At 39.0% G+C, this 26,698-nt stretch overlaps 1 protein-coding gene across 1 annotated transcript; it reads right to left on the bottom strand.

The window, feature by feature from the left end:
- Positions 1–7,907: 7,907 nt before the first annotated feature.
- Positions 7,908–26,520, bottom strand: csrnp2 (cysteine-serine-rich nuclear protein 2). The gene is made up of 5 exons (XM_036591718.1): positions 24,043–26,520; positions 19,975–20,145; positions 18,843–19,105; positions 16,016–16,312; positions 7,908–9,041 (listed from the first exon to the last, which is right to left on the bottom strand). Exons 2-5 carry the CDS (start codon positions 20,129–20,131, stop codon positions 8,175–8,177), a joined length of 1,584 nt encoding a protein of 527 aa, XP_036447611.1. The 5' UTR covers positions 20,132–20,145; positions 24,043–26,520; the 3' UTR covers positions 7,908–8,174.
- Between the last annotated feature and the right edge of the window lie 178 nt (positions 26,521–26,698).

The raw sequence follows: 26,698 nt of genomic DNA, 5'->3' as shown, positions 1-26,698 counted from the left end.
CATTATGATTGAAAACTCTTGTGAATATTGATTCTGGTAAATATTAACATGGCGTACTAGTAGCATGACATGCTAGCTAACCTTGGGTAAGGTTTGCTAACATCAGCATTTTAATGTTGTCTCCAGTTTTTGATGGAGGAGAGAGGGAAGGACAGAGAAGTGAACTCATGGATATCTCACTTGCTGTCACAGCAATGTAAACCCATACTACACTAGTGCTGTAGAGTAAACTGTATGCATAACTAATGAATGACTGTATTTCAGTGCAGTATTCACATTTTCATGGTTTTCCTGAGCTCATACCACCTGTCAAGATTCCAACCATGACTCAAAATTCACATTTTTTTCATTTGTGAAAGGACCTGACTTGTACATTGACCTTGGCATTGCACCATGAAGGTCACTTGGGGTCTTCTTAATAATGCAATTTATTATGGCCCCTCGTTTGTTAAAATATGTCAAAATAAAAGTCATTTGTCCTTGGTTGTGCCACCTGATATTTGAGGAAGGAAGAATTTACGGTTTTTCAGTGAGTTGAGTATTTTTAAAGTTGCTTATTTTGCAAAATAGTTTTTATTTTAAAGTTTTCAAACATAATTTTTTTTTAACATAAGATTTTTTTATAACTGAATTACCTTTTTTGGTGGTTTTGATAGTTGATAACGCACAACTCCAGTCCTGGAGGGCCAGTTTCCAGCACAGTTTGGTGATTTACCTACTCAACTGTATGGCCAAAGATCTCCCTTTGGCACCATTACTTTTGAGTGTACTCTCACATGCAGGATCTATATGCTCTTTCTGATGTTATCAGATCCATCACTTTGTCTAGCAAACCTCTTCCAACACATATCAAAAGTGCCATTTTTTACAACCTTCTTACTCCACTGCTCTTCACGCGTTAACTCTGTGGCATTTCCTTTGAGCTCTCAGGTATTGCTCAGTCACCGATTCAAGCACTATCAGCATTCTTTCTCCTCTTCCGGCCATTGGAAAAGCAGCACAATGGTGAGAGAGACAGGAAAGGGTGAACAAGCCACAGCACTCACTGTGCATGGAGCTCTGCCATGATTGTTCCTTTATCCTGACTCATGACAGCACTGTTGTAACAGTCTCCCTTCTGCTGGTGTCCATTCCAGCACAAGTACTCTTAGCACTGCACATTCAAACTCAGCCTTGGTTCAGTATCATTAAAGAGGATGAGATGACTAAGAAGGGGTGTGGATGTTCCAGCATGTTCTGGCTATTTAAGGTTTGGCGTCAGTGGTGGTGTTGACTTTTCTGAACATCGAAATGTGAATGCTTGTGTAAGTGGGCAGAGACAAATATGAGTTAGCATGCCATACTAATAGATGTCTGTACACATGGAGTCATTTTGGTTACACTATATTACATTCACATTCACATGGCTTTTTTGCTTGTATCAATACTACATGTTAGTGGTGAACTATGACTGACAGAGATACATTTTTTTTAATGTCAAAACTTGGTCAAAAAACTAAAAGAAATGCTAATGTCCTACTTAGAATACCTGTATAGGACTTCCAGAAGGCCCAGAGCCAACCCTGGTCCTGGAGATGTACTTTCACACAAAGTCTTGTTCAACCTGTTCCAGCTAATTCACTTCTTCAGAAGTTCCTAATGGGCTAGATCAGATGGATTACTATTATATAAAGTGGGGTTATGTTAGATTCAGGATGGAACTAAACTCTGCTGAAAAGTAGATCTCCAGGGCCAAGGTTGGTGATGACTGACCAAGAGTGACATTCTCTCACAAAATTGGTCCCACCCATTTGAAATCAAAATCTGACTGGCTGATTTCACTGTCAGTTCTTAATTATGTTGATAGTTACTGTAAAGCCTTGTCCAGCTCCTAAAGGCCTAACTGGACAATTTTCTGTTGGCTGTTTTAAGACTTAAACCATTTGTTTCCACAAACATGAAATAAGAGTTCTATTAAAAGTTACAGATTTCAGAAACCATTAGCCCTTCTCTAAAGGCCTAGAAGGCCTTGAGTGTCCCTTACCACTACATGTAAGCACAACATGTATTATACTTTTGCCTGGCATCGTTTAAGCTGGGATACCGATTTTGGAGTCAAACAAAAATACATATTTGCATATTTTCAATTTTGGTGGTACAGAGAGAACAGTACAAAATAAAGAAAATATACATAAATAGTAAGCAGAAATCTGGAAATCTCTTTTCTGTGGTTAATGATTACAATACTGTGCAAGTTTCTCTTTTCTTCTTTGCTGTAATTTTAAGAGAAGCAGAACAGAATGAAACAGTCGAATCAAAACAAGTTATGTTAGTAAGACATTTATCATAGAGTGCTTGTGCTCAGTAAGCATGCATGTTTGTTTATTGAACTTTTATTAATATCATAGGGCGTTATTAATGTAAACTTAATTATAATCTGATTCTGTGATTATATATCTGAAAGACTTTGTGATATTGAAGTGTATCAGTACTGATCAGCACTAGATTTGTCTCATAATTTACTGACAGAAAGAGCAGGGAGGCTTGTATGGCACAGTGGGATTTTGTCACTTTACCCAGCTAGCTGCTTCCTGCTATTCAGGGGACAGGGGAAAAATGCTATTGTTCTCTAGGCAGCATGTTCTGAAAGCATGTTTTTAAGCTGAAATGCTGAAATCCAGTTCAGGTGGTGGCAGTTACAGTGTTTGGCAAAGAAGCTATGAAACAGAGTACAGACAGACACAAATCACTGACCAAGCTGGAAATGACATTTTTCACATTTCTCATAGCAGATGTTTAGTTGCAGCCATCTTTGATTTGCTTTTTCCAAACTTTAGCATGGCACTTTAAGCAAACATTTGTTTCAGATTCCAGTGTTTCCAGAGTATGTCTGTTTTTAGGTTTTTGATCAGTCATCTTTTTAGTACATGTTGTATACAGCCAGGCGTACAAACAGTAATAAGCTTGTAATATGCACCAGCAATGCTGCTGACATATGAAATGAATGTGACTTACTTAAAATGCAGTCATAAATATGTTACCTATGGACATAAACCAGGTATTTGGTTAATTATGAAAATATTTTACCTCATCAAGCCACCTTAAAATTACAATTGTGAGAAAGCCCACATTGAAATATCCCCGGTCTTACCCAAAAGACACATTTTCACCAAGCCACCCCAACTGCAATTGTATTGAAAACATCTCTTGCCTCCATTCTGAATTACCATATTGATATCTAGTGGCATTGGTTTGTTTGTTTAAAGCCTTGAGTGTGCTTGTTCACAGCCTTTCAGTTATTGTATCACAGAGCTTCATTATTCAGTGTTTGAGAGCACAATCAGGCTGCTGGGAGCATTAAGGTGATAAATAGATGGAAAAGAGCAGAGAGGGGTTGAACAGAACTGCCTTCACTCTCAGTGTGTGTCTAATGTGTAAATAAACCCAAGCTCACCTCTGAGTGCTGGCCTGGTCAAAAGGTCTCAGTTTTTCAAGAAAATGCTCAGGGGGAGCAATGGATGCAATCAATACAGAAGAATAACAGAGTAAAATATGCCATTGTTACTTATAAAATTTACCAAAATTTACACACAAGGCCTATACTGAATTTCTGTCTACAGATTATAAAAGTCAAGAGACAGTGGGAACAGAAGAGAAATATCCAAATATTATTTCATCCCCAATTTAAAGTAATACAGGCTGATGAAGCCAAGTTTTAGTGAACTTTATAACCCACACACAAAAAGGCAGCAGCCTTTATGAAACAAAGTCCATAGGACAATGCTGCCCTCTGGTGGAAGAAGTATTCTAACACAAGGTTCAGTACTACGATATACTGCTTTACGCCTGTAAACATAGTTTTACCCATGTCCCTTCAATTTTCTTTATAATTATGTGCCTTGAAATACACTTCCTATCACCTAATGTGATAGTGATCAGTAATACTTAATAATGTCATTGTTTAAAGGAGGATTACACTAATTCTTCTAAATTTCTACACAATTCAGTTAAGATATAAACAAAGTCGTTCAGACTGGTTTGATGTGAAATGGTGCATTTCAGAGAAATTTTCCAACTCAGATTTTTTTTACAGCAGTGCTGATAGGATCCATGGGTCACGATATATACAACACAAATATAGCCAATTTATTTACCATCCAAAATTACCAGTGAAGCTACTAGTGTCTTTTTAAGTTTTTATATGTAATGATGACAATGGTCATCTGTAAAATATCGACGTTTCCTTTGGGGACTGTTTTGCCTTACAACGTCCTGCACATACTTCGCCGGTAATGTATTTAAAAAAAAAAAACTTAGGCAACATATTTGTAATGATTTCATTTAAATACTTTCTGTGAGCTACCTTTTAGATGCATTTAATGCCACTTTTCTCTAGAATGGGGCATTTCACATCAAACCCCTCTGAATGACATTTTATATTTTAACGATTTAATTTTTGCAGAAATTTTGAAATATTAGTGGAATTCCCCTTTAAGCCAATAATGATTCATCTAACCCATAACAAAACTGTCCAACCACAAAATATAGATTAAATCTGAGGGGCTTCACTGAGGATAGTAGATGAATGACAGGAGGGCAGCTTTTGATTTTATTTTATCTTTATTCTTCACTTACATTTTCATATAAAATTTGTATGTTTTGTCTCCTCTTTAGGCAACAGCATAAGAGTCACTCTCGCAGCTGTGAACTCAAACCTCAGTCAGTCTTTCTGTATTAAGCACCTCTAGCACACACGCTTACACTCACACGCACCCACCCACACCCACACACACACTCATTCACAAGGCAAATCAAAATGGGTCTGACTTCATTTAGCGCAGTGGTCTCAAACCGCAGCATACCAAGAAAAGGGCAAGCAGGAACAACATGAAGAAAAAACAAAGTGAAAGCCCATTTTTCACACTCCAGCCATGCTAAACACAGCAGCTTTTCTCGCCTGCCTTTGGCCAGGACTGAGACCACTGGTTTGGTGGTGCAAAACTTTTTCTTTTTTATGTTAAGACAACAAATAGAGGCCAAAAAAGAAAAAAACACATACATATACACGCATACAACAGACTGACCCTCAGTGCACAGCGTTTTGGCCTGTAGCAGGCCCTTAGTTCGCCTTTTTGAATGATTCATCTGTTTCCAGGCTGATTTTTCTGCTACAGATACACGCTACAGGAGGAATGTGGTGGTAAGTGGCAACACTTAAACTACACTAAAAGGAGTGCACACAAGGATTCGACACATTAACCAGTCATGTATACGGAGACAAGATACACAGTAACAAAAAAGACCAAATAAACAGACACAAAAAAACACTAACTCCTCTATTTCACATAAACAGTGACCATATAAAACAAAGGATACCTTCTCCTTTGATTAGTCGTTTGCAAGAACAGTACTTATTGCAACTCTTGGTGGAAAACTGCAGAGATTGAGCAATTGAGCAACAGATCTGGATGATGCCTAAGGTCAAGTTTTCCAGTCAAGTTTCTTTAAACAGTAAACAAAGTTTCACTATTATCCATGTACTGACATTGCCATTTGGATAAATGCAGAGTAGCTACACAGAGTTATTTGTAAGAGCGGTCCTTGTGTGGACAATAAAGTTTGCAGCAACTGAAAAGCAGCGTAGGATGAAGAGCTGTAATTCTATTTTTGTGTTTCTGTGACCAGGAAAATGATTCCATTACTATGAATATGTAAACCTAAAACAACAGCACCTTTTTTGAAGTATGACAACTCATCATACAAACAGAAGCTTCATCACACTCTTATGAATAAATGCAAAACATCTCACACTCACTCTCATTTTCTCTCTCCCTTACACACACTCCCCTTCTCTGTATAGTGTGCACATATACACACAGAACAAAATGATAATTTTCTTGTTATTTTGTGTACATATAATTTAACATCACATTACTTTTTACACTACTTCAAAACACTTCCTATTTAATTTGACCAAAGTATTTTTCTTTTCCTTAATCAATGCACAAAAAAAAAAAAAATCAAAGCCTCTGAGAGCCACTGTAATATCAAAATCAAGACATGGAAGTTCCAACAATTGGGCCTAATGCATAATAAAATGAAGAAAATATAAAAGACATGAGTGCTGCATGTCCTAAACGGAATTTCACTCTCTGCCCAGAGCACTGAGAAGATTTGTCAATATACAGTTATGAGCACTTGGTGACAGCAACAAAGTGCACTGCAACAAATTCAAATGTTATCTAAGATTTCTCTTAAACAACTGCACCTATTAGGACGGTGGTCCAGTGCTACAAAGACGGTTTCTAAACTGACTGTGTCCAAGCGCAAATCATAGCTATGATTCCACATTGTCCCAGCATTGTGCTCACTGGGGTTAATGGTAGCGATCATATGGAGCTACTGGATGTAACATACAAAGAAAATGTTTCATTAATCTACAAAGGTCTGATGTGCAAATTAAATTTGTGGAATCTCATTCGCTAAAATCGACTTTATGGTTTTAAATGATTATTTGCAATCATACACTCTCTTTGCCCTCACCACTCGGCTGTGGTTAATAAAGAAATGCTCACTCTGTGATACATGAGTACAGTATGGTAAAGAGAAAATAGGGCAAATTTGCTTTTAGAAAAGACTTGAACAACACAAAGAAAAATAAACTGTACTGGGTTATTCCATGCCAAATGACTGGGGCTTGACATCACCCATTACAGATCTTAGACACAAGAGAAGTGATGCCAAAAGGAACAGTACTAGCTGAGCACTTTTTTGTGAAAATGCTGGTTGAGTCCAAAAAAAAGTCTATTTTGCATTTGCTCAGTAATTTCATTACCATTACAAACGTATTGCTGGTTTTGTAGACAGAAAACAGAGCATCCTAAATTAACATCCACAAACATTACTCATGTATATGATTATTTGCTCCAATCAGAATACCTTTAAGTTAAATTATCTAGATTTTAAGTTGAATTATTCAGATGTGGCTATGCCCTTGCCTGAAGGAGCTAATATGACAACTTAAATTCAAAGTATGAGAACTTGTTTCATTAGCAGAGATAAGGTCCGTCCAGTTTAGTTAAAACTGTAGAACTCAAGAGCTGTACTTAAAAATCTTAATGGCGGTTTTGGATTCCTCTGACTTCTTAACAAATCTTTATTCACTTAGAGAGTGTCTGAAATTGCTCACTTTAACCTCAATACATCATTTTGACTGACATTATTCTTTGGACCCAGTGAACAAATTCACAAAAAATGTGCAAAACCGACATTTATAAACAGTTGTGAAGTTTGAGAACCCTGTAGAATTATTTGGATCTGTCACAATAAAGGAAACTGTTGCTCAAAACTGTACATTAGCTCTGAGATCTGTGATGAGTAGCATCAAAAGCTCTTTTCCTCAGATTATTTGACAAGCAAGACCCCTGTGCAAACTAACTGCACATTCATTCAAGCTCCTCATCAGTTAGCCTTTGAAAAAGCCTAATCAAGTTTTTTATGTGCATAAAACAAGCAAAAACAACCTCTCTCAACCTTTTGCTTGCTCTCAGCAAACACTTGTACAGTACATGAAACCCAAGTATTACCAGGATTTTTATATCTATTCTAGGGGAGGGTTACTATCGGACATCCTTGTTCAGTTTCACTGCTAATTTTCAGCTTACATCTGATATCCAACTAACATCTCCTTCAGTTAGCAACACCTTGGAGCATCCTGCTCTGCTGATATTCTGCTGATAATTCCACTAATAAAAAAAAAAAAAAATCAGGGGGCTACTGCAATGGAAATTGAAGGCATCTGCAGAGCCCCCAAGGAGCCACTGGGCCATCCTGAAAATGCTTGCTCCTCAACATAAAGGCCACATTTTCCACCAGTATCAAATACTGACCTGTGAGTCTGCTCAGCTTTCTCCTCCCCTCTGTCGTGCTTTTCTTTTTAAGTTTTTTTTTAAATAAATTATTATTCTACTATTTTTTTCTTTTCAATAACTTATTTTAACCACAAAAGACCTACTTCAAATACAGTAAATGCTTATCGCCATTTGAAACGGACACGAACCAATCAGTAACTGTTCCTTTTTAAAATCTAATGGTTAACATCACTCATCCTATTAAACTGATCTACCCTGTGTGGAGTAGGCCCTCTTGAACTTTAATATAAAGCTTGTGCAAAACATCTGCAGTGTTGCTGGGCTCTAAACTTCTGGAGGAAGCTGGATTGTCTCTCCCTCCGCTAGAAGATGGGTCTCCTCCTGGTTCTCTGTGGTACCCGTTTTAGAGCCAGACTGGACCTCTTCATCATTTCTAATGTCTGGACATGGGGAAGGAGAAGCACTAGAGCTTTCCGCCTGATCCTGCCTGCAGGTTTGGGGTTCTTTCTCAGCGTCATCTCCTCCAGGCTCTTCCTCTTGCCCTTGAAGTGTCTCAAAGGCAGCTGTCTCCACAGGGCTGAGCTGATAGTAGAGCAGAGAGCCTGATTCATTCAGCAGATTCTGCTGAGCTGGAGCTTCTTCTTGGTTTTCTGTGATGCAAAGCAAGGTGGTTCCTCCAGGGAAAGCACCTTGTAGAAGCATTCCTTCTACACTATCCATTGCCCCCACGCTCTCCATTTCCTCGACACCACCCTGGCTGCTCAGCTCCCCATGCAGAAGACAAAGCCCCTGGTCAGGGTCCTGCACCTCCTCTCGCTCCCTCCTCCTCTCCTGCTCCTCAGCACTCTGGAGGTGCAGCACAGCTGTCTCGTTCTCTCGCTCCAGGCTGTTGCACTGCTCCTCTAGAAGCTCCTGCTCATTCTGCGCCTCTAGGGTCTCCACCTCCACCTCTGAGTCCAGGGGAGAGAGAGAGAGAGGTGGGGAGAAGGAGGATGAGGCCAGCTCCACCCCCTCTCCACCAGAGTCTTCCTCACCGGGCCTGGAGCCCAGCACCCGTCTCTTCTCCATGTCCAGCTTCATGATGGTGTGTAAGTAATGGGTGCGCACGCGCAAAGGGTTGAATTCTATCCGGCCAGCCGTGTTGTGGCAGCCATCACGGGAGCAGCCACATGGGAAAGACATTCTGTCCACCTGGCATAGAGAGAGGGAAAAATGGTCTGATGCATGTTGCACTCTTAATATAGGTTCCTAAAACAATTCTATAAATTCTTTAGAATATTTACATTATGTAGAAGGTCTTTAAACTTTAAAAAATGTTCTTTACACTGACATATTTAATTTACAATTATGGTTCTTTTCAGCACGTTTTTAAGAGTGCAGGTCTGTTTGACCCTTTACACTCCAGGCTTCTTACTCAGTTATTAATAAAAGGCCAATATCATGAAAAATGGATGTAGAATGTAAACATTATTACAGTTTCAAAACATAATATTCACTCCCTACCCCATACAATCCATATATATAAGTTATAAGGATTGTTTCAGCCCAGACTGCTTTCTGCGTGAGGCAACATATATCAGTCTTAGAGGCATGGTAACAAAAACAGCCTGTTGAATTCTAAAGGATAAAGAGAGGTTGGAAAACAGTATAATGTATACATTTGAAAACAAATGATGACTGGTTTAGGTGCATAAAATCACACAAATGTTATAAGTGAGTGGGGGGGAATAAAGCTCAAGAAAAATGTAGGATATGGGCCCTTTAGCTTCAGGTTTATTATGCACTAATTAGTATGATTATTCAGGAATTAATTATATAACTAATGTACACTCATGAAAAAATTAGGACAACCATGAAAACTTTAACATATTTAAACATGTGGACATTTGATCTTTGAAAAATAGAGGTAATACAACTACATAAATAAAACTGAAGAAATGTCTTTGAAAAATAATTTGCAAAATGTAATTTTCCAATTTCATTGTGAGGAAAAAAATAGGACACCGCCACATGTATACTACTTAAAATGCCTAAAATCAGGTGTACCACATAAGCTGCAAACGATTAAAACATCATTATAGATGATTTTGGAGGAGTCTATCTTATTTAAACCACAGACGTTTAGTTTGGTTTGCTCTTGATTGTTAAAGTGAGTGGTGAGATCCAAAGGGCTCTCTGAGACCTTCAGAAAGACGTCTGCAGATGCATATGAGTCTGGGAAGGGATTTAAAAATATCTCAAAACAATAGAAATCAGTCATTCTATTGTCCGTAAAAGAACAATCAATCAATCAACCTTTATATAAACTCAGAGTATATTGAGGGAGACTTATTTGTATGTAGCCAAGCTAACACAGAAATCAGGTTTGAAAAAACTGGACTGTAAAAACATATCAAATACAAAAAAAGTAATAATGATAATAATAATCATAATAGTAAATTGCATAGTAAAAAAAAATCAATAAACCATTAAAATTGTAACAATATAAGGACCTAATAAATAATGAATCAAACATTTGAAAGCGCATTTGTCATCTAGCCGTATGTTATTTGTACTGACTAACCCAGTGTCAGATCCCTTCAGGGTTGTGATTTTAAAAATGTTAAAATCAATGTTAGAGGCTCTGGAAAACATTGCATAAATTTAGACTAGTTTATGATTGTAAAAAGCCGATTGTAGAGCATTAAAAATTCTGCAGTTTTCCCACTGCAGTACCAACTTAGTCAGCCGAGGAGTACAAGATGGTGTCATCGGCATATAAATGTACTTTGCAATCGACAACTGAGGTGGTAACGTTATTAATATAAATATTAAATGATCCTGGTCTGAGGATCGAACCTTGAGGGACCCCCACAATTACCAGTAGTAGCTCTGATTTACTTTGTCCCAGGGCCACACATTGCTGACTAGCGGAGAGATAATTTCTAATCCAATTCAAAGCCCTGTGGTCAAAAGCAATATTTTGCAGACTTATTAAAGTAAAGAACGATCAACTGTATCAAAGGCTTAAGAGAGATCCATAAAAATGATTGCACAATGTTTCTTTCAAAGGCACCGAGAACATCGTCTACGACGAAAGCAGCAGCAGAGATTGCACTATGTTTTTCTCTAAAACCAGATTGGTCATTTCTAAGATTTTGGCTAAGCATGACAATTTACGTTATTAAGATCTGAGGGATCACCTCCTTTGTGAAGTGAAATTAAACATGCTGTTTTCCAGATACTGGGAATTCTGCTTGAAAAAAAATGTGTAATGTGTTTTAAAATAACTTTTTTCGTGCTAAGGGCTTTAACTACTATGCAAGGAGAGAAAGAATGAATTGTGAAGAGACCACGTCTTACAGCAGGGGGTGTATCTATTTCATTGAGAGGCGCTTCCATATTAGCATTATCAAAGACATGTCCAGTAGCCGCAAAGTGAGTATTAAATGCTTGGCAGAGCTCTCTCTGTTCAGAAATCTGTTGACCATTCATTACAATATGGGTTTTAATAGGCATTCATTTATTTTTTAGCAAACTGACTTATAAAATTTGAATCAAATTTAACTTTTCAAAAAGATTAATACTTATTTTCAGTCATTCTGACATAAATGTATTAATCATTTTGCCAGCTTTTTCTATTTGCTGTGTCACCCTGTGTAATATTGGAAATTGAAGTATATTAGGTAAACATAGCTGTTTGCAGCTTTGTTTTGCTAGCACAACCTAGCAAAGCTGTGTCCGCTAAAGAGCTAACTAGGTGAGCTTTGCTGTTTAAAAATTAAATCAGTGTTTAATAACACTGCTTCTGGAGATCTACAGCTCTGCATGGTTTCTTACATTAAAACACCTGATCCAGTTCATCAACTGATTAATGAGCCCTTCATGAGCTGAATCAAGTGTGTTGGGTCAGGAACTCGTTGAATCTGTAGTGCTGTGGGGTCGTATGAAATAATGCAGCACTGACCTAAACACAGTGAAGAGCAGAAAATACCTTTGATTCATGCCAGCTATGAGTTACTGCTGCCATAAGATAGTTGATAGACAGTAATGTTTATTCATTACAAAAAGAATCAAGTCAACTCGTCATGGTTGGGAATTATAAAGGCTGTTCTGTCAGTCTTTTGTTGTTTCTACCCACAGAATGTCTGTGCTGGTCACTGAAACAGGCTTTCTATCTTAGCATGCTAGTTTACAGGATGCTGTTGCTCCAAATCACTGTCTTCACATTAATACAGTGAACAAACTTTAGATATTTAAGCAATTTAATCCCATTATCAGCATGACTAGCAGAGTTAGCCCTAGCAGACAGCATTGAAAGGTGGTACAGTTTCATTCATTCATAAACAACTAAGTTTGTTCTTCAATGTTTTTACCCAGGTTGACACAGGACCCATAAACTTGTGTTACATTAATAATTTAAAAGGAATATGCCAGTAAAATGCTGCACTCATTGCAGTACCCAGTACAGCATGTCCCACCATGCTGGGGGTGGTTCATGCTGAGTGTCTACATGTTCAAAAGACCTGTCACTACAAATAAGTTGATCAATAGAGAGTGCAGGTGAACACCCTCTTCTAAAACCCATCCCCTGTTAAAAAGGTGCCAAAAGTCAGAAGCAAAAGAAAAATTTCAGAAGCAAAAGAGCAATTTGAAAAGCAAGAATATGTCAGCAAGCATGTGGATTTTGCTTTATTTTATTTAAATCTTTTGGCACAAAATTAACTCCACAAGCTTGGTCATTAAAATGTGTAAAATTTCTTCTAACCACCATCCAAGATCCTGACTTAATTATGCTTGTGGTTCAAATGCATTCGACAGGGCAGTGGTCACTTAAACCAGGGTCAAATACACCTATAGAAGTAATCTATAGGATTAATTTTGTCAGATCTGTTGGATAAAATGTAATCTGTTAGTGTTGACTTGGTGAGGTCATGTAAGTTTGGTCATGCTGGTTGTAATTAGTTGCATTAGAGACAGATTTCCACACACTTCTTTCAAGTGATTGGATGCATTACTTAATCAGTTCAGATTAAAGAGCATTTCTGAGCTGATGTATGGACTTAAAAATTCAGCCAAATCATCTACAGTATGAGAGGGTGCGGAAGGAGGTCTTTGAATGATGAATTAAGAGTTTTTAATTAAATGATAGATTTGTAAATAGCCACACCACCACCCCTTGCTGTCTTATTTATTCTATATAGATTATAACCAGGTAGGACTACTTCTGAGTTAGACACAGATTTATTTAATCATGATTCAGTTAAAAAGTACAATATCTGGATCGGCTTGTGAAATCAAAATTTTTGGATTACCCTATGTATCAAGCTGAAGAAGGCTCCTATTGTTTAAATGAATTTCTGTGTTTGAAACTATTAGGATCTGTTAATAATTTTGTTGCAACCATAAGATTCAGGGTCAGTTTGGGGGTGACCAAGATGGCTTAACGCTGATAAGATTAGCTGGGTTAATTAAAAAGTGGTAATGATTACAGGGTACTCATTCTTAATTTCAGGTAGTCATTTCAGGTTAAGAACAGAGTACAACACAATGTGACTTAAAATCTGCATGCCAAGCCTGCTAGGCTGCTAGCCTGCTACCGTTCCTACAGAAGGATGGACAGTTCCAGAAAAGATTAAAATTGTTGTTAAAAAACAATTTATTCACTAGACAAGCTTCCTGAAGCCAACTGTGGAGGTTTAACAAGTGGCTGAAATGTCCCATGCCTCTTCCCAGGGAGCGGGACTGGGCCAGAGATAAAAATCCTTTTGCCACAGTTTTTGAGTGCGTCAAACAGTGTGCAAGGTCATTCTTCAAGAGTTCAGTTTTTTCGCCTTTAATATTGTTACAACCTACGTGAATGATCACATAGCATACATTTAAATGCTTGCGAGGAGGCAAGGAAGCTGCTGCGTAATGTCATTTTACCTTGGCACCTGAGAAGAAGTAGGTGGTTGTCAAGTTTCTGTTGAGGTATCTGAAGACAGACACCCCAACAATCAATGTGGTTGGTGGAGACTGCAGCATGTGCAGTGGGGTCCGGAGAGAAGGCTATGCAACATGGCCTGATGAGAAAGCCACACGCTGGGGCCCAAAGGCAGTGTCGGGCAAAGTCATGTGTCGACATCCAGCAGCACAATTCAGCAAGAAGCCATGTGCCAGTGTCCAACGGTATGATCTGGTGTGAACGCCATGCATTGGTGTCCAGCCACATGTTTGCGTCCAATGGAGGAGTCTGACGTGAATGCCGCACGTCGGCATTCAACGGCATGATCCAGCACAAATGCCGCATGTCAGCATCCAGCGGCACTGATCGGTGAAAAAGCTGTGTACCGGCATCGAGCACTGGGGTCTGGCGAGAAAGCCTCGCATCAGCATCCAGTGGCAGGGTCCATCAGGAAGGCCACGCTTTTGCGTCCAGTGGCGCAGACCAGCATGGATGCCATGTCAAGGAAGCCTGCTGTGGTGGTGAGCATGGGCGCCTCTAAGTAATTGTTGGAGAAAGACAATCAAACTCTATCCGGCCTGAACTCGGCAATCCTCTCCATGGAACTGCTGAAAGCTCAGGAGGTGAGAGGGAAGCAGGGGATCCATGCAAGCGGGCGTCCCCAGGCTCTTTCAAGGTGCAGAATCTGTTGCTCAGAGGGATATTTCGAGGCAGAGGGTGGTATGCCAAGCGCCTACCACCGTGCGAGTTCTCACAGGCCACACTCCACAGCTCTGTCTGGTAAGGTGTGGAGCAGCTCACCCCATTGGATCCTACACCCAGCCAAAGCCTGGGGTCCTCCAGCTGTGATGAGGCTGTGTCTACCCAGTTACTGAGGTCAGGGTCTGAGCTGTTGCTAGCATAGAATCTAGCAAGTTCTCATGCTCTTGGATTTGATGCAGAAGTGTAATTCTGCCCTACAATTCTGCTATCTTCTTGTATAGACAGGCACAGTCCAGATGGATGGCCAAGTTAGGCCATCCTGGCAAGTTCAGCCCAAGAACAGACTGCAAGATGCATAAAGACATTTCCAACAATCTTCCTACAAATGTCATCATTGGACCTCCAGGTAGCTCTTGCTACAGTTGATGTCAAAAAACATGCATCTACCCTCAGAAAGAGATTTTCATGGGAGATGTGCAAGAAGGAAACCTTTGCTGTAAAAAAGGGCAAGACTAAATTTCACAAAGAACACCTAGACAAAGACCAGGACTTCTGGAACAATGTGCTTTGGACAGATGAATCCAGTTGAAGTTGAATTATTTGGGAACAGTAACAGAAAACATGTTTGGTGCAAACCAAACACAGCATTTGTGCACAAGAACCTCACACCAACTATGAAGCATGAAGGTGGAAATGTTATGGTTTGGGGCAGCTTTGCTGCAGCAGGGGCTGGCAAGCTCTAGATCACGGAATCCACTATGAATTTTTTATTGTATCAGAAGGAGCTTCAGGAAAATGTGAGACCATCTGTCTAAAAAACTGAAGCAGAAGCAGAGGTCGACCATGCAACATGACAATGACCCAAAACATTCCAGTAAATCCACCAAGGAACAGCTCAAAAGAAAGAAATGAAGAGATCTGGAATGACAGTCAGGATCTTAATCCTATTGAGATGTTGTGGAGTGATTGAAACTGGCTGTGCATGCAAGACAGCCCTCAAACATCATGCAGCTGAAAGAACTGTGCATGGAAGAGTGGAAAAAAACTTTCTCTCAGTTGATGTCAGAGACTGGTAGACAGTTATAGGAAATGTCTAATTGAGGTTATTTCAGCCAAAGAGAGAAATGCCAGCTATTAGGGCAAAAGGTGTCCTAAGATCTTCCTCAGTAGGAATTTGCATCTTTTTCATTTTTTTGTTAAACAAATGATAAAGTCACATTTTATTGTTTTTTGCAAATGCAATTACATCACCCTTATCTATAAATATTATTTGACTGAAGATCAAATATTGATATGTCCATATTTCTTAATAAAGAACTAAATATTTAATGGGGTGTTTTTTTCACATGACTAAGTTATGTAGTTAAGAGAGGTTAAGGGGTTAAACAACTTGTGCCTCACTTTCTCATTCATATACAGCTATCACATTACAAATTCTCTTCTGTGAGAGAATGCTCCTCCCTGGGGCAGTCAATCTGCTACACTCTTTTTACAAAAACAGGCAAACATATACACATGCTCACAGCAGCCCTCTAACCTGGCACTTGATTCCTGCCTGGCTGCAGCCGCACTGGTGTGGGTCACAGTAGAAGCGGCAGTCACAGCCACATTCCTCACGCGACAGCCGGATGGCCCGTAGCTCCGTCTTCTCACGCGCATCAATGCGGGCAATGCCTGATGCTCGCAACAGTGCCCGCCGCCGCTTGGTAGGAAGAGGCTGCAGGAAAAAGCAGTCATCCACTTCGACACCTTCCACGTCCAGGTCATCGTCAGACACATCATCCAGGGTGAGCAGGTCTGCCTGGGCACACTCCACTGTCCCATTCCGTGTTAGCTGGGGAGACATATTAAACTCATGTTATGATAATTAGTAATTTAAAAAATTTAATTCTTTCCCCCAACCCTAAATATAGTTCATAAACTATAAACACAATTTTGAAAAAGTTGGAACAGTAAGTAAAATGCAAATAAAAACAGAAATTAATGATTTATAAATGTACTTTGACCCATATTTGAACAAAAACAGTACAAAGGCAAGATTAAATGCTTAATTTTTATCACCTTCATTGTTTTTTGTAAATGTACATTCATTGTGAAACTGATGCCTAAAACAGTCCAAAAAATGCGTGACAGAGGCAGTTTCCGACTAGAAACACTGTGAAACATCTTAAACAGGTGATGCAATCATGCTTGGATATAAAAGGAGCGTGATGGGGAGTCTTAGTCCTTTATGAGCAAAGACGGGTTAAGGCTCGCCACTTTGCTGTTAAAGCATCAGCAAAAATCTAACAGTTTAAAAACAATGTTTTTCAGCCTGGAATTGCAAAGATTTTAGGTATTTTACCCTACACAGGGCATAATATCATCAAAAAATTCAGAGAAGACACTAGTGAATAAGACCCATTGAACTTAAGCTTAATTTTTTTAAATACCTTTTTTCAAGGTGCCCTCTATTGGCACAGGGGCCAGAAAAGCAAATGCCATGTTGCAGCACCCATGGTGTTACTAAAGGGCACAACAGCAGTGGTCAGAGGAAAAGCAGGGACATTTGGCTACATGCTCGCCTGGTTGAGATCACAATCACCAGCCTTTAGCCTCTATTTTTGATCAACCTCTTAACATAGCCAGGACTTTTAAAGGTTTTATTACACACTTCTATAACTTTAGAATAATGGTTACTCATTTTTCTGTTCATATTTCTAAGGAGATTAGGTACAAGATAATCCACTTACCTAAGGTAGGATCAAGTCAAAGGAAAATGAGTGGGGAAAAAACAGGAGTTTCAAAAACTGGAGTTCAAAAAATTTGCAGCGTGAACCTGTGATTGGCTACTTTCACAGCTTAGTGGCCACAACAGGCGTAAAGAAGAAAAATATACAGTCAAGACAATGGCATTCACAGAAAGCGGCAGCCGCGAACCAGTGCTTAATGCTGACGATGCGTCTGAAAAACATACATTCGTGGCCTTCCACTAGGAGTGGAAAATCGGGAGAGTCGGGAGCACTCCCGGGGGGCCAGTAGTGCTTTGGGCCGGTTGCTGTGAGCCAATGAATTAACGGCATAATTAATGAATGGCACAAGAATGCTCAGACTGTAAATGTTACATCCAATACATTCTCTTTTCATAGTAGAGATTCCATCAATGTCCATCTCAAATTCCTGTAAAGGAAGTCAAACAGGTAAAGGTGTTCGGGTGCTCTAAACGAGTGCATTTTTGTGGATGATGCCTGCTGTTCTAGTATAAACCAATATGTACGCTCAGTCTGATGATGTGTACCTCTAACCCTCAATAAAAGATATGTTTGTTTACAATTAAATTAGAAATGATTTTTAAAGAAATACTTTAACTTTTACATAAGTACATTTATGAGCATGTACTTTTACATTTCTACTTGAGTAAAAAAATCTAAGTCATACTTTAACTTTTACCTGAGCAATGGTTTTTTGCTAGACTACTAGTACTTTTTCTTAAGTAAGGGATTTTTATGTTCTTCTGCCACCTCTGGTCAAGATGCCATTACTGAGAAAAGAAATTAGACAAAAAAGAATAAAAAATGCAAATCAAACAAAGAAGCTTCTAGCGTTCTCAGAATTAGCCAGCCCAGAGCCCAGACCTCACCATCATTGCTTGTGTTTGGGACTACTTTGGTCGTGAGAAGCAGAAAATACAACCAACTTGTAAGACTGAACTTTGGAGGTCCTTGCAGATTTCTCTGAAAAACTAAAAGCAAGTCTCTCAAAAAAATGGAAGTTGTAGTGAAAGCAAAGGGTGGACACACCAAATACTGAAAACTTTGACATTATATTTAGCTGTTGAGGCTTCTGTGTAATTGTATGTTGGGTGGTCTCTGACTTTTGCAGAGTACTGTACTTCCTGATAAGTGTTTAAAAAACTTGAGGTCAGGAAAAGTTCCTCAATGTGAAATTCAGCATAGCACATTTGCAATGACAGTAGATAAAGCCATAAATAGTGTGCCTAAAATGTCCTTATTCATGGTAAAAGCAAGGCAATACACAGCATTGAGTGGCTAATCATTTCTTAACCTTTAAACGGCCAGGGTCCACCAGTTGGCCCAAAGTTTTATTAGACACTTCTATAACCTAAAATAGCTCAGCCAGTTTGCATTGTATGTATGTGATGTATGTAATAAGCCTATGATTTTAAGGGATTAAAATGGGGACATCATACAGTATGACAAAACACACTGGTTTGTTAACTCTAGCTTATGGTTGCCAAGCAACATAACAATCAAAGATTATTCCACATATATTTGGCACATTAATAAATAATTCAACTTTGAATATGGCTCTGCCAATCAGATTTAAAAACTCAAACCGTTCATTTTCTAATATGAATTCTTCACCTTCAGCTTGCGAGCATTCAGCTTCTCCTGGCGCAAGTGCTGGCGAAGAATGTGCCGGTGGCTGCTCTCCTGCTCTCGGGCAAACTCCCCTAGGGTGTAGTGGCGTATGGCACAGTGATGCCTTGCCATGCCCAGTGAGCTGCCACCCTGGCTTGGCACACTGGTGAAGCCTTGCCTTCTGGAGAAGTAGTAGACCGTCACTGCGTCAAAGCGGACCTGCTTACGGCCCAAAGAGGTTTTATGTCGTCTAAGAATGGAGGTGGCTGAGGAAGAAAATTGGAGAGAAGTGGTTAATGGTGGTGTCCATCTCTCTCAGGACACAGTGTGTGGTATTTGCGTCCTATGGCCTGGTTATCATTCTCGTGAGGGGAAAAAATTAGGCAGTGGCAGCAAAATTTCTATGCATACTTTATGTTCTGATGATACTGATCCTGTGTTATTGGTGTTTTTTTTAATCTATGCACCACCCAATGTATTCTTTTATAGCAACTGGAAAGGCTGGAAAGATTTTACAGAAAGTTGACAAAAATCCCAATCGACCTAATGAGAAACTGTAGTGCATAACTTTGTTTTTGTCAAAATAAGAAAATATTTTTTGATTTAAAATATTTATTCTGTTTACATGGGAAAGGTCGCACTGTTAGATCGAGTGTAATTTGTTTGTAATGTAATTCAGCTAACATTAGCATGCATTCAAATATGGCCTAGTTTATATTCCAGCTCAGTAGTGTAGCATTTTAAACTGGAAACTCAACATTAAGTGGCAATTCCAAACTCTAACCAAAATGATTTTTGCTCACTTTTCCAACCACAGTTTCAAAGAAAATAACCACAGTTGCTATTAAAAATATATTTGTGAGATGAGCATACATAGGTAAACTGTCACTCTGTGAGGGCAATAAAGTTACTGTCCAGTCTCATATAACATATCTAAGAGACAGAAGAACATAAGTCTAATGATAAAAATGTAGTTTGAGAACTTCGATCAAGAATACCACCTCATTTAATTTCACTTAACTAAGCCAATGTCATGAGAAGTTCCTGATGCCAATTTGCCATGATTTTAATTATAAGCTCATTCAACACTTAGTAATTCTATTACATTGAAAATTAACCCTTGGTGGCCCCTTACGTGTGAGGGAGCTGGAGGGGGCGTTGAGACTGTCACAGCTATCTGCACTGTCGCTGCTGGAGATGTCATCGTCGGAGTCTTTGGGCGTGGAACACGGCGAGCCGCTGTCCACTTCCTCAAATCTGCGTTTCAGGCTGAGAGCTGACACTGTCTCCATGGAAACACGATGTTCTGAAGACATGAGGTACACGCTTAGTTCAGCCAACTTGAATGGCAGATGTGGTCAAGATGAGACACTTAACAGTCAAAAGTCAAGCACCAGCAGTCAAAGCACAGAGTGAGATAAACTGACCAAAAACTAGACTGTGCAAAATTGTTAAAAAAGGCTGCAACAACCAAATATATCAGGGTTGTGTGACAGACTATAATAATTACAATTATAGTACAATAAATACAATAAAAATCATACCAGTAACAGCTTGGCATTAGGCATTAACGTAGGACAAACATAACAAAGCACTAGCTTTTTGCCACTGGTAACACATGAGCCATTGCACTAAAGACTTTCATCAAATTTACCCAAAAAAGAAATATAACATCTTATATAAAACCAGTCATCATGTTGGCATATCCCTAATTGTACTTGTATTTCAACATTTTGACGTGACATGATACAAAAAAACACAAAAGTGAACATGTGGCTTGGTAAAAGTAAGCATTCAGATACATTTTTCAGACCACACAAATACCTGTGGTTTATCACTCACAGCAGACTCTGGACCAATGAAAACGTTAATGGAAATTTCACTGATTTGATAAAGAGCTCAATTTCAGAGCAGAGCTGTTTTAAATAGGAACAAGACATACTTTGATGTAATAAATATACCCTTATATATGGAATGCATTATATTATAGCCTTTTGTGAGATGATACTGCAGAAGCCACTATGGCAATAACAACTAACCGGAAACACATTGTGAAATCCTATAAGAAAGTGTTTTAGTCAGCAGGTTGAATTTGAGTCAGATATGGATTTGACTCCATGAAGTATTTTAAAGTTTCTTCGGAGAGACAACTTCAGGCTAAATACCAAAAACTGGAAATGGCTACATTAAAGGTGAGCAGGACACAACTGATAAACTATTAACTCTCTCTCAAATAAAGCTGAACGTTTCCTTAGAAAAAAAGCTGATGACTGAAGAAAACATTCCACCAAGCAGGAGATTAGTTTAAATGTAATGTGAATATTTAAAAATAGCCTTGAACACTTAATTTATGTTTTACCCAATAATGAAACCCCTCACCAGTTCTTGCGAATGAACTCATTCAATCGAAACACATATAAATACATATATTTTTTCACATAAAGCATGCCACACAGCGAGGCTAGAATCTGGTTAACTATGAGAGCAAGTGAGGAAGCTGAAAATAGTATCCATGATGATGAAAGGAAGAAAACAATTACAACCCTCATGAACAAAAACAAAAATATAAAATTCCACAGTTTCACAAAAAGTGATATCCTCCTCTGTCTCCTCATGTTTTGCATGTATGCTCTCTGTTTCCTCTTCTCTAGTATGACAAACCCTCTCAGAAATCATCAATTCTGAAAACATCGCCATGGCAACGGAAAAGGCGCAGTTTACAGAAATGGCCTAGGGACAACTGTCCTCTCCTCTTCGGTTTCTTTTTGCCTCCACCTCTCTCCACTAAAACCAGCATAACCTTTTAAACAACAAGTCTGTGCAGACTAGAAGGGGGTCAAGCAAGGCCATTTGATCAGGCCGCCTCCTTCATCTGAGGGAACTGTGGGAGTCCCATAGCAGCTTTGAGCTGCTCCATGCCTGATTTTCTTCATGATTAAGCACTGGTTCTTCACCAGTCACTGGCTTTCACTGAAGGACAAAAAGTCTAGCGGTGGTACAGGAAAAGGCCAAGAATCTCCAGCAAAAGAAAGTTTGTTTTCTTTGAAAGGCAAAATATAGGCTAGGGATTGGATGAATAAATGGGTGGCTTTGTAGTAAATATTTGAATAAACTTTTATGAATTAATGAATGCCTCAAAAATTAGATTAGTACACTGAAATCTCATCAAAACCACTCCACCATATGCTATCATCAAAACAGCATTAGCTCAAAAAACACTTAAGCAAACTAGTGTACATAATCATGTGTCCATTCATTCTCTCAAAAGCTAGAGCAAACAGTGACAGCTGATCATGCCAACAGCTAGTAAAGGACATCAAAGAGAAAGACTTTGAAACTTCAAACCGTCTTGCCAGATGCATCAGTAACATTCAGCATAAAATAATCAGAACGGAAGGAGTAATGTAAGCCATATCAAGTAGGGCTGTCTGATTCAGTGCACTAGCTCAGCACAATGCCTCAAAGAGACAGGGTGCACTACCTTTAAATGAACTGCAACCATAGAAACAAGAGATGCCCAGAACAAGATGTATCTGTACATTGTCTGTTCCATTTCACATTTTCTTTTTTATTGCAATCATTCTTAAAGTGATAAAAGAGAATGGTGGCATTTAAGAATCACATAAAAGCCTTTATTATATTACATTTTTATTACATTGTACTGCCCACATATCAGCTACCACATAATGCACTTGGTCTTGTTTCATTGATAGCTTTTAAACCTTTCATGCTAGATCTAGAGCACATAAACAAGCTTACTGTACAATTCTGCACAGTCATCTACACTAACAGTCACTTTTAAGATGCTTTATGATGACAGATTACAATGTTGTAAATATAAGTACGCCTGCCTGAGCGGCATAATTATAGGCAATAGAACCAAACTGTTCAAGTTTTGAGTTGTGGCTATTAAGGGAAATGTAAAGACTGTCTGAGACCACTACTAATTTTTAAATCAGTAACCTACAGCTTTACTCATCTGAGGACTATTAAGTAGAACAAATGTACTACTAGACAAATGGAATGACAAAGCCTTTATGAATTTATGAAAATCAAAAATAAATGACCAGCTGCTTAGGGTGGCAAAAGTGATTGTGCTGTTGCTACTAAATGACTCACTCATTAATCTTGATTTGTCATGTTATGACCTCTGCACCTGTGAGGCTCAAAGCTCATGTACGCTCACAACCCTATTCTACTAATGCTCCACATAATAGCGCTGACATATTGCAACAGCTAATATTCTGAAGTGCAACACAGTGGCTGATCTAGGGGCAATGGGACACTGACGCCGCAGTATGGATCACAGGAGCCTCCTCAGTATACTCAGTGTAGATGGTCACGTAACAATACTGTCACCACACATGCCTATATAGGTTTCTCAGAGGAAAAAGTAATCCTGCACATATGATCATGCACAGAAGTGGCACAATTTACAAGGCAAATATTAGCGCAGTCTGGCAGAGAAGCAGGGGATAGATCAAAGGCATATTATTATATCTTTGCCTTTGCTTACCCAATTTTTCAGAACATCTACATCTATAGAAACACTGGCGCAAGAATAAATGGACCCTAAAAGCTGTATTAAAGGTAAACGTTCCGGGCATTTGAGACGGAGACGGAGTAATATGCTTACAGTCTCAGACACACACACCCCATGGCCTATTTTGGGGTGCCCCGCGTGAGGGGTAATCATGGTGTTACAAAAAAATCGCAATACTGATGAGTCTGTTCAATTCGTCTGCTCCAGTCACTGAAGTAGCCTACACTGAACAAATAACAAGAACACGTCACGTTTTCTTCTCAGCTGGCAAAGTCTTGTATTGGTGACGTAGCAATTTTATCAAAATCCAACTACAATGTCCAATCAGGAGCTTTATGTGGACTTCTGCCTATGCAAACCAGCAGCTGAGAACTGAACAGGGTTCAACATGGTGGCAAGTAGACAAGAACACATATACAACGGCTGAGAGGGACAGCTGTCAACACACATGAAACGAAATTTATTTCCAGTTAAAAGCATTTTGTGTTGGAGGCGGACATGCATATGAATGCTTATCCATACGCTCTATGACAAGGCAAATCCTGCTTGGCTGTGCAGAGCAGCCAGTGTCTTCACTATAATTTCCGTGCTTCTTTTCATAGGGTAAGCTACAAGGGAAGCCAGGCTAGGTTGAAACACAAAACCTATTCAGAGTCTTACCTTGGATGGAAACAGAGACCCTTTAGCCAGCGAAGCCGTCGTTCGATCCTTGCTGTTTGTTTGCGATATTCCTTACTTTTTGGAATATTAGCCTTATTTTATTGGGGACCACAAGGTTATCAGATGAGAGACAAAGACGACTTTAGTCCATAGAAAATGGTTTCATCAATGAGGAAACGCCAGTTCGCGGTGCTTATTATTACCTTCCTTTCTCAAAACATTTAGGCATCTTATGATATAATAAATAGGTTATGACGCAGGCTTATGTGCTATTTAAGTCCGATTTCAGACTCTTACTTTGTGCACCAAGTACGTGAAGCTACCGATTCAATGTTTCAGGCAATTGCTTCAAAGATTAAACAAATTGATACAGAAAGGCTATCAACGACCTCATTCATTTAACTGAGAAACTCATGACATTTACCCTGGAACATGCAACCAACAAGATGATGAAGCAGACTTCAGCAGCCAATTTGTCTTGACTATATCCATAAAAAGAGCAAACCGAGGGCAGCGTTAGAGTCCTTTTTTTCTTTAAAGGGTGTTGTAAGCACAGTCGTCCTCAATAATTAAACGAAACGCTAATATATTTAGGCTGTTAGACCGTTTTAAAAAGCAAATGTGTGTAGTTTTTGTCGACCACAGACCCGGCTGGGCCTCGCTATGCCCCGGTTTGTTACGATGTAACAATAGAGTAAGGAATGCCACACACTACCCATATATACTTCATTGTGACATCACGGATACGCTCCAGTGGCGACAGCTGGGAAATGTAGTCCATGCTCGCCCTTTGTTAACGGCAGAGAAAAACCAGGCGTTTAGCTTTTTTCACTAAAGCAGATAATTGCGGCTCAGAGTGAATGTCGTAAATTGAACTCGAATAAAATATATAAGCCATTCAGCTTCACGAGAAACCATAGATGTGTCTCAAAAAATCAGAGCAGCCCTCTTCAGTATTCCAGTGCTCTTGTATCCTGTATTGACAGCTAAGTCTCCATGGAAACAGAGAGCAGGGTCATGGGTTTGACTGGAGCGCTACCGTAAAAATGTACATTACAGTTTGTCGAAAGTCTTGGTGCATTTTGTTTAAACTATAAGAATGTTGCTGGTGAAAGCATGTAAATGTTGATTAATTAGTTTCGCTGCAATTAGTTTATTGCAGCGAAATTAGTTTATTGCAGGATTTTTGCCACCTTTTATGATTTATGGAATGCTTATATGTTTGACACTGTAACAACAGTACACAAGCTAATTGTGATAGTACTTATCGGAGGGAAAAAAATCCTGAAAATAGTCATGTCACGTGACACCCCCGAACTTCATTTCTGCAGTCATCTCCAGTTTCGCCTAAAGCACGTCGGCTCAAAGCTGGACGTTTGATTAGACCTGCTAGAAAGTTACCCCTCACCCATGCAGTGAAAGAACAAACATATTTCATACTATATATTACTTATTACATTTTTAGTTTCCTTTAAAAGTTGTATTTTTGGAGATTTTTATAACATTTTAACAACTTAATTTTAAGTCTGCCTTAACTTCTTTTTTTACCCTTTTGGTCCTTGGTACACCTTGGCACTTTGGCCACCCGAATTTGGGCAAGTCTGTAAGAGGACTGAAATGGCTGTTTTTTGTGTAGATTGGGATCATTGACTGGAAGGAAGGAAAATATGTGAGTCCTTCACAGATTAATACCATCTTTGGTCATTTTAATTTTGTAGTTATTGCCATGTACTTAGACATTTTCAGGAGTGTGGCTGTTTTTATAGTCAAAGCCTGAACCTCAACAATTTGTGAACAGACCTGTGTGTTACATCATATCTAGCCCAGTGTAAGGGGAAGCCATAGACAACTACTTCTGAATAAACAAAATATTAAAATATAAAATTACTACAAATTATTATTACGTTGCATTTCGTTGTCCTGCCTGACCAGGAATTCACTAGGTCCTTGTTATTATAAAACAACCAGGAACATCACTCCAACTGCCCAGTTGCCCAAGTGTGAAAGTTGTGTTGGTTGCAAGTGAAATTTCAAGCACAACAATGATCCAATAAACAACACAAAGCTAACAAAATGCCTGCATAAACGTCTTGCATTTGGCATCTCAGACCCCAGACTTAAGCATGACCTGTCATCTGAACTGAAGCAAGGAATTCATAAACACAGATCTTTGGGAGTCCAAAACGTGCAATGATTCACATTAAACAGAAAATATAAGTGTGTATTTTAAAATTGTGATTTGTTTAAAATGTGTTCTGAAAAACTACCATAAATGCATACATTTTGCCTATAAATTTAAGCAAATCATGTAGCTTGCCATCTGTGATGCTTACTATTACCTTTACTATTTGCCTTCTTGATAAATCGGCAATAATTAGTTTGCAGTTTGCATGAGGATAATGTATGTTTTAAATTCTCATGCAAGTCTCTCTTACAATAAAAATCAAAGCCTAAAAACATTCGAAAAGCAATGTATGGTTTGTTATTGTTCAGTTAGGTCCATTTCTATTGTGTGGACTTCTTGTAAAACTCTGATTAATCACTCACACACACACACACACAAACACTTTCTAAACCGCTTATCCTTTTGGGTCGCGGGGGGAGCTGGAGCCTATCCCAGCAGTCACTGGGCGGAAGGCAGGATACACCCTGGACA

Source organism: Colossoma macropomum, unplaced genomic scaffold (genome assembly GCF_904425465.1).
Source record: "Colossoma macropomum unplaced genomic scaffold, Colossoma_macropomum, whole genome shotgun sequence".
In the NCBI taxonomy this organism is placed as follows: Eukaryota; Metazoa; Chordata; class Actinopteri; order Characiformes; family Serrasalmidae; genus Colossoma; species Colossoma macropomum.
The sequence above is the reverse complement of the archived record's forward strand: the minus strand, read 5'-3'. Positions and strand labels throughout refer to the sequence as shown.

Bases quoted from the DNA above. Each gene is read 5' to 3' on its own strand.
- csrnp2 (XM_036591718.1), bottom strand. From the start codon at position 20,131: ATGGAGACAGTGTCAGCTCTCAGCCTGAAACGCAGATTTGAGGAAGTG. The intron at 16,313-18,842 runs GTGAAGAATTCA...ATGTCTCCCCAG, and splicing joins TGAATGCTCGCAAGCTGAAG to CTAACACGGAATGGGACAGT. The intron at 9,042-16,015 runs GTTAGAGGGCTG...TCTCTATGCCAG, and splicing joins AGGCAGGAATCAAGTGCCAG to GTGGACAGAATGTCTTTCCC.